General features: G+C 37.3%; 1 protein-coding gene and 1 non-coding gene across 5 annotated transcripts in view; one reads left to right on the plus strand and one right to left on the minus strand.

Annotated features, from left to right (window-relative positions):
• Hat1 (histone acetyltransferase 1) overlaps positions 1–14,366 on the plus strand; it is an 85,337-nt gene that overhangs the window by 30,030 nt on the left and 40,941 nt on the right. For 3 of the 4 annotated variants that reach the window (XM_047543413.1, XM_047543414.1, XM_047543416.1), the window contains one exon: positions 4,232–4,336. In XM_047543413.1, coding sequence (XP_047399369.1) covers positions 4,232–4,336 — 105 coding nt within the window. Of the gene's footprint in view, positions 1–1,450; positions 1,527–4,231; positions 4,337–14,366 lie in introns of those variants that run through there. The other variant, XM_047543415.1, reaches the window with a different exon arrangement.
• On the minus strand, positions 5,028–5,133 carry LOC124981445 (U6 spliceosomal RNA). The gene has a single exon (XR_007107971.1). It is a non-coding gene; the product is annotated as a U6 spliceosomal RNA (small nuclear RNA).

The raw sequence follows: 14,366 nt of genomic DNA on the forward strand, positions 1-14,366 counted from the left end.
TTCCTTTTTTGATTCATGGCATTAGTAGCATTGATTTCAGTTTTGTCTTAACATTATGACTATAATCTCTAATGTATAATTAAGGCTTTATTCATTTTGCTATGCTGGGGATTGAACCCAGGGTCATGAGCATGCTGGGAAAGCACTCAACACTGAACTACATCCTGAATCCTAATGAAGGCTTTAAGAAAAGGATCCAGGAGTTCTGAGTTCCTTTGCTCATATTTATCTTCAGAAACACCATCTCTAAGTAGCTGAGTATCTGGAGAACTGGACTCCTGAATAGACTGTATACTTGGGCAATTTATCTTTTCTGGGCTATTTCTCTAAAATGAGAAGCCAAATTAGTTCTAGAATCATCCCAAGGATTCATTTTAGATCTAGCATGCATCATTTATAATACCAGCTGACAAATATTTCTCCAGAGGATTCTAGTGTATAGACAATATTATGGGAACAATTGTGGATAATTAAAATAGTGGGGGAAAGTTCCAACAGCTATTACTAATAAAACCTATAACCACATTCAGATAGCATCCTGTGATGTTTGTAGTTCAAGTGTTGAGGACGTCAGACATTTAAGACTAAAACAGGCCACTTAGGGTGTTGTAAGGTAACCATTTCAGTAGCTAAATGGTTGCATAGTAACCTTAGGCAAGAAAGTAGAGTACCTAAATATCATACTATATGCAGTTAAAAGCATATAAGGAGGGAATATAGCTCAGTGGTAGAGCGTTTGTGTAGCATGTGGAAGGCCCTGCATTGTATTATCAACACCAAAAACCAAACCAGAACAAAAAAGCATGTTAAAGTATTTGCATTCTGTAAGTCCAGCTACATGGGCACTGAGACAAAAAGGTCGTAAGTTTGAGGTCAACCTGGGTAGCTTACAGAGACCCTGTCAGAGTTGGGGGTGTTGCTCAGTGACAAGAGCACCTGTGTTTAATTCCCAATACCGCAAAAGAAAAACACAAAAATTTAAAAAAGGAAAAAAAAAAAAAAAAAAGGTACTTTCAGCAACAGTACACGTAAGTAAAATAGTAAGTGAAAAATTCTCCTTAAACTAAAGTACTACATTTTTACCTAGGTAAAACTGGGGCTCAGGTGTTTGTATTTACAGTTCAAGCCAAGGAGAGTTTTCAGTCTCCAGAATCTATGGGGGTTCTGAATGACAAACAGCCTTAAGATGCCTCATTATTCACATTAACCCTAAAGAAACTCTGCACAAGCCAAGGAGCACTTAAACACGAAGGTCTCTCCTGAGGCCTCCTCCACTTAGGCCTTCAGAGTTGTACAACTCGCCTGTTGTGGCTAGGCAACGGTGCGCGCACTCTCCGCGGCGTCAGCCCCGCCTCTTGAGGCGCTTCTGCCACCGCGCGCCTCAAAACTCCTCCTTTCATTGGCTGGAGTCACGCTGGGGATGGGCGGGGGAAATGCGTCAGACCGTGCGGTCACTTCCGCCCCGGGAGCGCGCGGGTTGATTCGTCCTTCCTCAGCCGCGGGTGCTCGCAGCTCGGAAATGGCGGGTAAGTTCCCGGGAAAAGTTTACCAAGGGGAGGAGACAGGCAGATTTGGGAAAGAACGCCTGTACGGCGGTGACAGTGCCCGCTTGGAACTTTCGGGTTCTAGCCAGGGTTCCAGAAGGTCTGCTTTGTCCGGGAAGCACAGAACTCTGAGCCTACCTTCTTGCTGGCCGCGGTCCGCGCCTCCGCCCCCTACTGCTCGGGGCTCTGCGCCTCTGTGAGCAACCTGGTCCCATAGGAGGGCCAAAGAGGCTGGGGAACAGCATAGCCGACTTGGGCTTGTAAAGTGCCAGATGCTTTGGGGCTTGTTTCTCTTCCTGTTACTTTTGCCCACTGCTGTCTCAGCCCTAATACGTCTGGTTCTATTCCCGCCAGCTGATTTTAATGCGCAAATTCTCCACTTCCAGGTTTGTGTCCACCTTCTACTACAGTCAACTTCCGAGCTAGCTCTTTGCTGCTCTGGGTCACTCGCTTGTACCTTGAGTGACTTCGTAATTGTCTCCTTAATCTCTCACACTTTAGTATTCCTAGGATCAATCATATTTGAATATCATTTCAGAAGAACGTTGTTCTTGCATTCTTTCTTCATTTAAACTTCCCTTTTAGAGTAGGGCTATATTCTTCCACTTAGCTCTTTTCCTTACGGAGTCCCTCCGGCGTACGACGTTTAGTTAACTTATAATTGCTGTTACTTTGTATTGGTACTGAGGCTGTTTTGGTGTGAATATATTATTTTTTTTTAAATTACGTATCTTTTGAAGCTGCAGCACGAGCCCTACAGATGTTGAAGGAGGGACTATTCTGTCACATACACACTGTAAGATCTAGTAGTACATTGTATGTACTGCTTGAGGTGCACACATTTTTAAGATTTACATCAAAATTGAAATTTCAGTTTCACTTTAGTAGTTGGGTGCTCTTCAACTAAATTTTTTTCTAAGCCTGAGTTTTTGAATATGAAATGGAGTTGATGTACCAGTTTATAGAGTTATGGATATTAAGCTAATATATGATTTCACACGGTGAGACGGGGTTTGGCTAAGTTGCTTTGGGCCTCCCTAAGCTGCTGAGGCTGACTTAGAACTTGTAATTCTCTTGCTTGAGCCTTCCCAGCCGCAGGGATATGCCACCATACCTGTAACCACCACAACTGGAGTCTTTTCCACTTTCTGTGATGTTTTAACTACTTTTGAAGTTTATGACACATCATATTCTCATATTTCTTTCTGCTCCTGACTTAGTTTTTTTTTGATGGGCTCTGTGTTGCCCAGGCAGGTCTTCAATTATGGGCCCAAGTGATCCTCCTCCTGCCTCAACCTCCCAAGTAGCTGGGTCTGCAGACCTGTATCATCACATATGCCTGGCACTTTTTTCTCCTTCAGTTTTAGTAATTTTTATGGTCATTTTGTCAGGGAATTTATTTTCATCTTTACCTGAAAGTTTCTCTTGATAATGATTTCTTCCAGTGTTGTTATGTATATTAATGGGTAACCACTATTTAGTAAAATCATTTGGTGGTTCTAGTAGCTCACAGTTTATTATTTTATACACATATGGTAAATTTTTTTTTTTTTTATAAAATGGAAAGATTTTGCCAGGCATGGTGACCCATGCCTGTAATCCCAGCGAATCAAATGGCTTTGTGTGTAGTTTTTTGGTACAGGGGATTGGACCCAGCAGTGCATGACCACTGAACCACATCTCTAGCCCTGCTTGGCTGAGGCAGGAGAATTGCAAGTTCAATGCCAACCTCATCAACTTACCAAGTGCCTGTCTCACAATAAAAAATAAAGAGAACTGGGGATGTGGCTCAGGGGTTAAGTGCTCTTGGGTTCAATCTTGGGTACCCCCCTGCAAAAAATATTTTTTTTCCTTCTTACCCATCCTTCTCTTATCCCTGAGGTAACCACAGTACTAGTTAGTTTTGAATCCTTCTTGAGGTAATGCATGCATTATCAGTTTTCTACAGTTGATTATGGCACTTTGCACAATTCGTATAGTTAGAAATGAAATATTATTGTAATTATCAAAAGACATTCTCATTTTGTTACTTACATAGTATAATGGAAGCAGTCACTTCATTTAGCATTATATTTTTTTTGGGGGGGGGTACTGGGGAGTGAACTGAGGTCCTTGTGCATGCTAAGCATGTGCTGTACCACTGAGCTACGACCTAGCTCTATGTTTCCTTTTACAAAGGCTATTTAGATATAAATCCTAGCAGGTAAATTATTTTAGTATTAAATGTTTGGAAATGTCAGTTGGACTGATTTTCAGGTTTACTCATATAAAGCATGCCTACTTCTTAAAACCTCTATTTCAAAACTGTTTTTCCCCCTTTCTGTTTTGTAATGAGGTATTCATGTTCAGTATTTTTTCTTTTCTTTCTTAGAGGAAAATATAGAAAATGACCTTTATTTATTTATTTAGTGTTACTGGGCATTGAACCCAGGCCCTTACACATGCATGCCAGGTAAGTGCTTTATCACAAACCTTTTTTAAAATGTTATTTTCAAACAGGGTCTTGATAAGTTGTCCAAGCTGGCCTCAAACTTGTGATTCTCCTGCCTCACCTCCCTAATCGCTGGAATATATAGACGTGTGCTACCATGCCAGCTCCCTTTTCCCACTTCTAATAAGAATCCTACTTGTAGATTTGATTATTTAAATCACTTCTAACCAAACCTTTTAAAACCCTTTTCTCTTAGGATTTGGTGCTATGGAGAAATTTTTGGTAGAATACAAGAGTGCAGTGGAGAAGAAGCTGGCAGAGTACAAATGTAACACCAATACAGCAATTGAGTTAAAATTAGGTATGTATGCCATTTCTGAGTAATATCATGCATATAATATGTATGTGTATGTAGTCTTTCTTTTAAAATTTGAAGTGGAATTTTATGTAAGAACAGTTATTTATGTAAATTTATAGTTTTTTTGCATTTATTGAATATAGCCAGATTTTTTTGCAGTCTTGATTTATGTCATGGAGTGGTTATGTTTGAGAGATGGCAAAGTTTAACATATGGGAAAGATGTGACAAAAATTACAGGTTTATGTGGTCTTTGTTTTGTACTGGGGATTCAAGGGTACTTTACCTCTGAGCCACATCCACAGGCCTTTTTTTCTTTTCTTTCTTTTTTTTTTTTTTCAAATTTTAAACAATGTCATGTAATTTTATTTTCCAATTGCAATATCTTCTCCAATGGAATGTTTTTCAAAACATTTAAAAAATCTTATAATAGGGGCTGGGGATGTAGCTCAGAGGTGGACTGCTTTTCTAGCTTGTGCAAGGCCCTAGATTCAATCCCTATAGCACTGCAAACAAAACCAAACAACAGCAACTTGTAATAGCTGACTTGGTAACAAATGTTGTACTTAAGATACTCCTAAACTAAGTTTAAATTGGAACTTTCACATTGTTAGATAAATTTCCAAAGATCTTAATTAAAGAAATCATTCAAACTGTGATACAATCTAGTGTTTATGTTATGGCAGGTACACTTGAAAAATATGGAACACTTCACAAATTGTGTGTCATCCTTGTGCAGGGGCCATGCTAATCTTCTCTGTGTCATTCCAATTTTAGTATATGTGCTGCCGAAGTGAGCACCAGGCCTTTTCATTTTTATTTTGGGACAGCGTCTTGCTAAGTTGCTGAGACTGGCCTCGAACTTACAATCCTTCTACTTCAGTTGCTAGGATTACAGGTGTGTGTCACTGTGCCTGGCTGTTCTCAGCTTCTTAAAAATATTTAATAGACAATAGCAAGTATTGGGGAATATGTGGAGAAAAACTCATATTGTGGTAGGAATATAAAATGATGTCACTTTTAGAAAGAAGTTTGGCAGTTTCTTAAAAAATTAAACAAATTAATTATAACACTCAGTTTTACTCCTAGGTATCTACCTATCCAAGAGAAATGAAAAATGTATGAAAGACTTGTATTGAGCATTCATAGAAGCATTATTCACAATAGCTAACAAATGGTAATAGTCCAGATATACATTAGCTGGTTAAAGGGTAAAATATGATGTATTTATGTGATGGAATACTATTTGACAATAAAAGGAATGATATTCAGATACCTGTCACAGCATGGATGAACCTCAAAGTAATGCTAAGTGAAAGTAGCTAGACAGAAACACCATATTGTATGATTCCATTCGTATGCAGTGTTTGAAAAGGACAGATTAATAGAGATAGAAAGTAGATTAGTGGCTGATTGTTGCTTGAGGTAGGAACAAGAGAGTAACTGCAGATGAACATGAAGTTCCTTTTGGGGATGATAGAAGTGTTTTAAAATTAGATTGTGGCACAACTCAGCTTACTAAAATTATACACTTAAGTGAAAAAAATATGTCCATGAAACATTTTGTTGTTTTCCATACCTCAGTTTCCTCATCTGTAAAATGGAGTTAATAGAACTTCAAAGTTGTTTCAGTCAGCTTTTCCCTGCTGTGACTAAATGATCTGATCAGCACAATTACAGAGGAGGAAAGGTTTATTTGAGGGCTCATGATTTCAGAAATCTTAGTCCATAGAAGGCTGGCCCATTCCTTGGGGCTTGAGGTGAGGTAGAACATCATGGCAGAAGAGTGTGGCAGACGGAAGCAGCTGGCATCTTCAGGAAGTGGAGAGATTCCACTCTACCTTTAATTAATTAATTAATTAATTAATTAATTTTTATGTGGTGCTGAGGATTAAACCCAATCCCTCACATATGCTAGGCGAGCACTCTACCACGAGCCACAACCCCAGCCCCTTTAATCTTTTTTAATAAATGCATTATAATTACATAAAATAGTGGGATTTGTTGTTACATAAATATGTAACACATGTACACGCACACAACATAATTTGATCCATTTCCACCTCTGGGCTGCTGTGAATAATGCTACAATGAAAACAGGTAAAAAATATTTTTGCAAGATGCTGCTTTGGATTATTTTTTATATATACACCTCTCCTTTATCACCCCTTCCCCTCCCTGTGGTCTCCTTTCTCCACTCTACTGGTCTCCCTTCTATTTTTATGAGATTTCCTTCCCTCCTTTTTTCCCTTTTTTACTAGCTTCCACATATGAGAGAGAAAAACAAAACTCTTGACTTTCTGATTCTGGCTTAATTTGTTTAACATACTGCTCTTGAATTTCATCCATTTTTCTGCAAATGACATTTTTGTTCTTTATGATTAAATAAAACTCCTTGGTGTTTATATACCACATTTTCTTTATTCATTCATCTGTTGACAGACACATAGGCTGGTTCTGTAATTTGGCTATTGTGAATTGCGCTGCTGTAAACATGGGTATGCATATATCACTGCTGACTTTAATTCTTTAGGATAAATACTGAGGAGTGGTACAGATGGGTCATATGGTGTTTCCATTCCTAGTCTTCTGAGTAACCTCTGTACTGATTTACATTTCCACCAACGGTGTATAAATGTCCCCCCTTCCCCCCATATCCCCATATCTTCACCAGCATTTATTATTTATATTCTTTTTTTTGGGGGTACCGGGGATTGAACTCAGGGGCACTTGACCACTGAGCCACATAACCCAGCCCTTTTTTTTGGTATTTTATTTAGAGGCAGGGGCTCACTAAGTTGCTGAGGCTGGCTTTGAACTCAGGATCCTCCTGCCTCGGCCTCCTGAGCAGCTGTGATTATAGATGTGCGCCACTATGCCTGGCTGGTATGTGTTTTCTTGATGACTATCATTCTGTTTGGAATGAGATGAAATCTCAGTGTAGTTTTGATTTGCATTTTCCTGGTTGCTAAAGATGTTGAACATTTTTTCATGTATTTTTTGCCATATGTATTTCTTTTGAGAAGTGTCTGTTTGTTCATTTGCCTATTTATTGATTGGGTTATTTGGTTTTTTTGGTGGTTTCTTTGAGTTCTTTATATATTCTGGATATTAATTCTCTTTCTTTTTTTTTTTTTTTTTGGGTGCTGGGGATCGAACTCAGGGCCTTGTGCTTACAAGGCAAGCACTCTACCAACTGAGCTATCTCCCCAGCCCCTGGATATTAATTCTCATGTCAGAAGAGTAGCTGGCAAAGGTTTTCTCTCATTCCATAGGCTCTCTTCATGCTTTTGTTTCCTTTGCTGTGTAAAAGCTTTTTAATCTGATGCCATCCCAATCATTAATTCTTGGTATTATTTTCTGAGCTTTAGGAATCCTATTGAGGAAGTCATTGCTTGTGCCTATATATTGGGAGTGTTGCCCCTATGTTTTTCTTCTAGCATTTGCAGAATTTCTGGTTTAATTCTTTGGTCTTTGATCCATTTTGAGTTGACTTTTGTGCAGGGTGAAAGATACTGTAGGGACCTAGTTTCATTCTTTACATATGGATAACCAGTTTTCCCAGCACCACTTGTTAAAAAGACTCTCTTAATTTCAGTGTATGTTTTTCATATCTTTGTCAAAAATCATATGACTCTGTATGGGTTTGTCTGTGTTTTCTGTTCCACATGTCTGTTTTTATGTCAGTACCATACAGATTTTGTTACTACAGCTCTAGAATAATTTGAAATTGGATATTACAGCTTTAGGATAATTTGAAATGGGGTATTGTGATATCTCCAGCATTGCTCCACCCCACCCCACTGCCTTAAAATTGCTTTGGCTATTCTGGGTCTGTTATTCTTCCATATTAATTTGAGCACTGTTTTTCTAGTTCTGTAAAACATGTCATTGGTATTTTAATGGACATTGTGTTGAACCTGTGTATTACTTTTGGTAGTATGGCCATTTTAACAATTATAGGCCTGTCTATCCATCTTCTAATGTCTTTAATTTCTTTAGTGTTCCTTTTTTTTTTTTTCGTACTAGGGATTGAACCCAGGGGCATTTAATCACTGAGCCACATTCCCAGCCCTTTTTTATATTTTATTTAGAGACAGGGTCTTGCCAAGTTGCCTAGGGCCTTGTTTAGTTGTTGAGGCTGGCTTTGAACTTGTGATCCCCCTACCTCAGCCTCCCAAGCCTCTGGAATTATAGGCGTGCACCGCACTCACTACCCAGCCATATTTTTGGACCCTTCTATTTGCTCTCTGAGCCATTAGTGTCCTATTTTAATAAATGCTGTAATTAATTCGTGGTATAACTATCCTCATTTCCTCTGTTTTGTAAGTTTTCTCTAATGTTTGTTATTCAGTTGAACATTTTTATCAAGTTCCATATATGTCTATGTGTGTATTTTGGTATTAGGGATTGAACCCAGGAATGCTCTGTCACTGAGCTACTTTTCCAGCCCTTTTTATTTTATATTTTGGGATAGGGTCTCACTAAGTTGCCCAAGCTGGCTTCAAGTTTGCCAACCTCTTACCTCAGCAGTGGAGTTCCTGGGATTACAGGCATATAACATTGTGCCTGGCTCTTGTTTATTTTTTAAAATTGTGATACTATTAAAGTTTAATTTAGGGAGGCCTGGGGCTGTAGCTCAGTGGCAGAGCGCTTGCCTAGCATGTGTGAGGCACTGGGTTTGATCCTTAGCACCACATAAAAATAAACAAAGGCATTCTGTCCATTTACAACTACAAAAAAATTTTTTTAAATGTTTGATAAAAGGAAAGTAAGCATCCTTACAGTGTTGAGTCTTTTTTAATAGCAAGAATATCTATTCAGGCCTTTATAATGTCAGTCTTTTTTTAGTGAAGGCACTAGGGATTGAACCCAGGGGCGCTTAACCACTAAGCCACATCCCAAGCCCTTTTATATTTTATTTAGAGACAGGGTCTTGCTGAGTTTCTTAGGACCTTGCTAAGTTGCTGAGACTGGCTTTGAACTTGTTTTCCTCCTGCCTCAGCCTCCCAAGCTGCTGGGATTACAGGTGTGTGCCACCATGACTAACTAGTTTTAATCTTTTATTTGTAGATAAATGTTAAGTTTATTCCTAGGTATTTCATCTATTTTGTTGCTATTATAAGTGGGCTCTCCTGTTTTCTGTCTTTATTCAGAGTGTGCAAGAAAATTTAACATATAAATTATTTTCTCTTTCAAAATCCAGTTTGCTTAATTCAAGTTCTATGCATATTCATTCTAACCTTTACAATCAGTACCCTTATCTTTGTTTCCTCAAGACATCCTTCTTTCCTCTCTTTCTTTTAATCCTCCTGACTTCACCTTTTCTTGATATTTATTGAGACCTACTGTGTGACAGCCATAGTGCTAGGTACAGGAGATAATTTAACCTTGACTGCATACCAATAATATAGTTAAGGTTTTCTCTAAGATTCCTTCACCCATAATGAACTATTTTCATGTTCCTTGGGGGGCAGGTGTTGACCTTTTCCCATAGGGAATGAAGTAGTTTATTGTAGGAAGAACAAATTTTTTGATTTCTCACTGTATCCAGTTTTAAGCATACAGTTAGGTGATATTAATTACATTCACAATGTGCCATCATCATCACTGTTTTCAAAATATTCATCATTCCAAACAGAAACTCTGTACCAGATGAGCAGCAATTCCCCTTTGCTTATGGTATCCACGTTTCTCCTTCAAACTGAGTTAGCTGTGTTTTTTTTTTTTTTTTTTTTTTTTTTTAACTTTTATGACTTTGACACTTAAAGATTACAGGCCAGTTATTTTGTGTAATATTCTTCAATTTGGGATTGTATAATGTTGGCTCAATGTTTTTTTAGGTTATATGCTTTTTTGTAGAACTATTATTAAAGTGATGCTCTGATCTCATTGTACCCAATCAGGTTTCATTGAACTTTCACCTTTTTCATTTATTTACTTCCTATTTTATCTAATGGATTATAACATTGTCATTACTTTGGTTTTCAAATTATCCCTGACTTAGCCAGTGCTATCCCATTTCAAGGTGGCTTCTATGTCTTTTTTATATGTCCCCTTCATTCATGTTCTAGGCTCATCTATTTGCCTCAGCCTTAGAATCAACCTTTTCTTGAAAAAGCCCTGGTTTCTTTTACTGGAAAATGGTATTTTGAGGCAAAAATCTGGGTACTAGGTGAGCTCACTGCTGTTAGTGTTCTTCTAACATTAATGATAGCAGGTCGTCTTAGTAGAACTTTATTCCATTCCATTCAGTCTTTACCTCCTTACCTTCCCATAATGTGATTACTGTTTTGATTTCCTTCACCAAAGTTAGTCTATTCTAGAACTCCTTTCTTTCTTTTTTGGGGGGGTGGGTGTGGGGGTTCTCAGGATTGAATCCGGGTCTCTTGAATACTAAGCACATGCTCTACTGTTGAGCTATACCCTCAACCCTGTTCTAGTGTTTATATAAATGGAAGTATACATCCTGTGTTCTTTATGACTGGTGTATTTTATTTAGCATAATGTTTCTGAGGACATATTGAACAGCCTGTAGTAGTTTATTTCTTTTTATTGCTGAATATTATTACATTGTTGAATACATTGCTATTCACCAGGTTGTTTCTAGTTTGGGGCTGTTATAAATAACTGTTAAAAATGTTCTTGTATTCTTTTTGTGGACGTATTTCAGGCAGATTCTTAAAAGTGAATTTTCAGGATCACATGGTAGTTGTGTGTTTAACTTTGAGATGCTTGCCAACTGATTGCCAATGTACTTTTATTTTTTAAGTACCTTTATTTTATTTATTTATTTTTATGTAGTGCTGGGGATCAAACCCAGTGCCTCATACATTCTAGGCAAGTGCTTTACCACCAAGCCACAACACCAGCCCTCCCATGTACTTTTTTACTCCCACCAACAGTGTATTGGAATTTTGGTTGTTTTATATCCTCACCAACATATTATGTTGTTAAGTTTCAAAAATTTTAGGCATTCAGTGGGCATGTAGTGGTATATCACTGTGGTTCTAATTTGCCTTTCCCTGATGACTAATGCTATTAAACATTTTTTTAATTATTAAAATCTTTTTTATTTTTACAGACTGCATTTTGATTCATTGTAAACAAATGGAGTACAACTTTTCATTTCTATGGTTGTACACAATGTAGATTCACACCATTCATGTAATCATACGTATACATAGGCTATTTCATTCTACTATCTTTCTGTCCCCCACCCCCGCCCACCCCATTTTCCTCTACACCATCCAAAGTTCCTTCATTCTTCTCTTCTCCCCCACCCCTGCCACCCTCTGTCGTTATATATTGTCATGATCTTACCAGAGAAAACATTTGGCCTTTGTTTTTTTGGGCTTGGCCTATTTCACTTAGCATGGTATTTTCCAACTTCATCCATTTACCAGCAAATGCCATAATTTTATTCTTCTTTATGGCTGAGTAATATTCCATTGTGTATATATACCACAGTTTCTTTATCCACTCATCAGTTGAAGGGCATCTCAGTTGGTTCCACGATGTAGCTGTTGTGAAAGGGCATCTCAGTTGGTTCCACAATCTAGGTATTGTGAATTGAGCTACTGTGAACATTGATATGGCTACATCACTGTAGAATGCTGATTTTAAGTCCTTTGAGTATAAACCAAGGAGTGGGATAGCTGGGTCAAATGGTGGGTCCATTACAAGTTTTCTGAGGAATCTACATACTGCTTTCCAGAGTGACTGCACCAGTTTGCAACTCCACCAGCAATGTTTGAGTGTGCCTTTTCCCCACATCCACACCAACATTTATTGTTGCTTGTGTTCTTGATAATAGTCATTCTAATTGGAGTTAGATGAAATCTTAGGGTGGTTTTAATTTGCGTTTCTCTAATTACTAGGAATGATAAGCACTTTTTCATATATTTGTTGATCACCTGTATATATTCTTCTGTGAAGTATCTGCACATTTCCTTAGCCCATTTATTGATTGGGTTTTGTATTTTGGGTGTAAAGTTTTTTAAGTTCTTTATAAACTTTGGAGATTGTGCTCTGTCTGAAGTGTGTGTGTGGAAGTCTGGTTCTAAGCCATTGTGATGGAGATTCAGGCCTACTTTTTCTTCTATTTGGTGAAAGGTCTCAGGCCTAATTCCTAGATCCTTGATCCACTTTGAGTTGAGTGAACAGTTTTTTAATGTGGTTATTGAGCATTTGTATATCTGTTTTTATGACTGTTAATTTTTTTCCCTTTTTCTTATTTGGGTTGTTTATATTTTTGTTGTTGAGTTTTAGGTATTATGTATTCTGGATATGGGTCCTTTGTGTAGATAATGTATTTTGTTCATATTTTCCCCTGAGTGGAGTTTGGCTTGCCTATTCATATTCTAAACAGTGCCTTAATAAGCAAAAGTTTTCAGTTTTTATGAAATTCAATTTATTTTCTCCTAATCGATTCTTAAAATTTATGTTAGTGTTTTTTGGTTCCTGTCTAAAATGTTTGCTTACCCCAAGGAGATCATGGAGATCTCTACATGTTTTCTTCTGAAAGCTTTATAGTTTTAACTTTAAAAAAAATTTATTTTAGTTGTATGTGGACACAATATATTTAATTATTTAATTTTATGTAGTGTTGAGGATCAAACCCAGTGCCTCACACATGTGAGGCAAGCACTCTACCACTGAGCTACAGCCCAGCCCCTAGTTTTAACCTTTTACAATTAGGCGTGTGATACATCTCATGTTATTTTTCATGTACAATGTAAGGAAGGGAATCAAAGTTTGTTGTTCTGTGTGTATAGTCATTTGTTCCAGTGTAATTTGTGTGAATGCTCAGTGCTTTGACAAAAATATATGGACCTTATAAGTATAGACCCACATCTGGCTTCTGTTCTCATCCATTGATTTATTTATCTCTTCTTGTGCCAATATCATAATGTCTTCATTAGTGTATGTTTATAGTTAATCTTGGTAGTGTGAGTCTTCCATCTTTTGTTCTTTTTCCAAGATTGTTTTGATTATTTTTTATTTCATTTCCATGTGTGTTTTGGAATCATGTTGTTAATTTCTATTTAAAAACTTCTGGGTTAATAGAGATTACACTGAATCTATAAATGAATGTGGGGAAAATTGTTTTCTTAACAATTTTGAGTCTATTAATCTATGAACATGGCATATCTCTATAATCTGCAAATGTTTTCAAGTTTTCAGTCTTGCATGTTTTGTTAAATATATCTGAGTAAATCTGTGTCTAACTTTTTGATGTTTTGGAAAATGGTATAGTTTTAAAATTTCTTTGAGTTGTTTCATGCTTACACACTTGCACTTACATTCACATAATGGCAGTTTGTGTAATTCTTTGTATTCTTCAACCCCATTAAATTATTTTATTATAGTAGTTTTAAAAATTTAGATGACTAGTTGAATATGGTGGTGCATGCCTTTATTCCCAGTGACACAGAAGGCTGAAGCAATAGATTTGCAAGTTGAAGGCTAGCCTCAGCAATTTAGGGAGACCCTCAGCAACAATCCTATTACCTATTAATGAAGGCAATTTTAGCTCTTTTTCTGTCCATATGTCTTATATTTCACTTTTTAAATCTGATTATATTGTATAGGACCTCTATTTTAATGCCAAATGGAAGTGGTAGAGCAGACATCCTTACCTTATTCTCAGTTTAAATAGGAAAATATTGAACTTTTCACCATTACGATTGGTATTAGCTGTAGGTTCTGTTCTGTTCTTTTCTTGGTACTAGAGCTTAAACCCAGGGCCTTGTGCATGCTAGGCAAATGTTCTACCATTGACCTACATCTGCAGACTTTTTAAGAAATTTATTTTGAAACAGTCTTTCTAAGTTGCTAACATCAAACTCTTGATCCTCCTGCTTCAGCCTCTCAAGTAGCTGAGATTACAAGTGTCTACACCCATCTAGCTGTAAATTTTTCATGTATGTTATCAGATTGAAGAAATTTTCTTCTTCTTCTTTATTTTTGGTGTTGTTGTTGGTACCAGGAATTGAACTCAGGCACACTCAACAATTGAGCCACATACCCAG

This window comes from Sciurus carolinensis, chromosome 3 (assembly GCF_902686445.1).
Source record: "Sciurus carolinensis chromosome 3, mSciCar1.2, whole genome shotgun sequence".
NCBI lineage: Eukaryota > Metazoa > Chordata > Mammalia > Rodentia > Sciuridae > Sciurus > Sciurus carolinensis.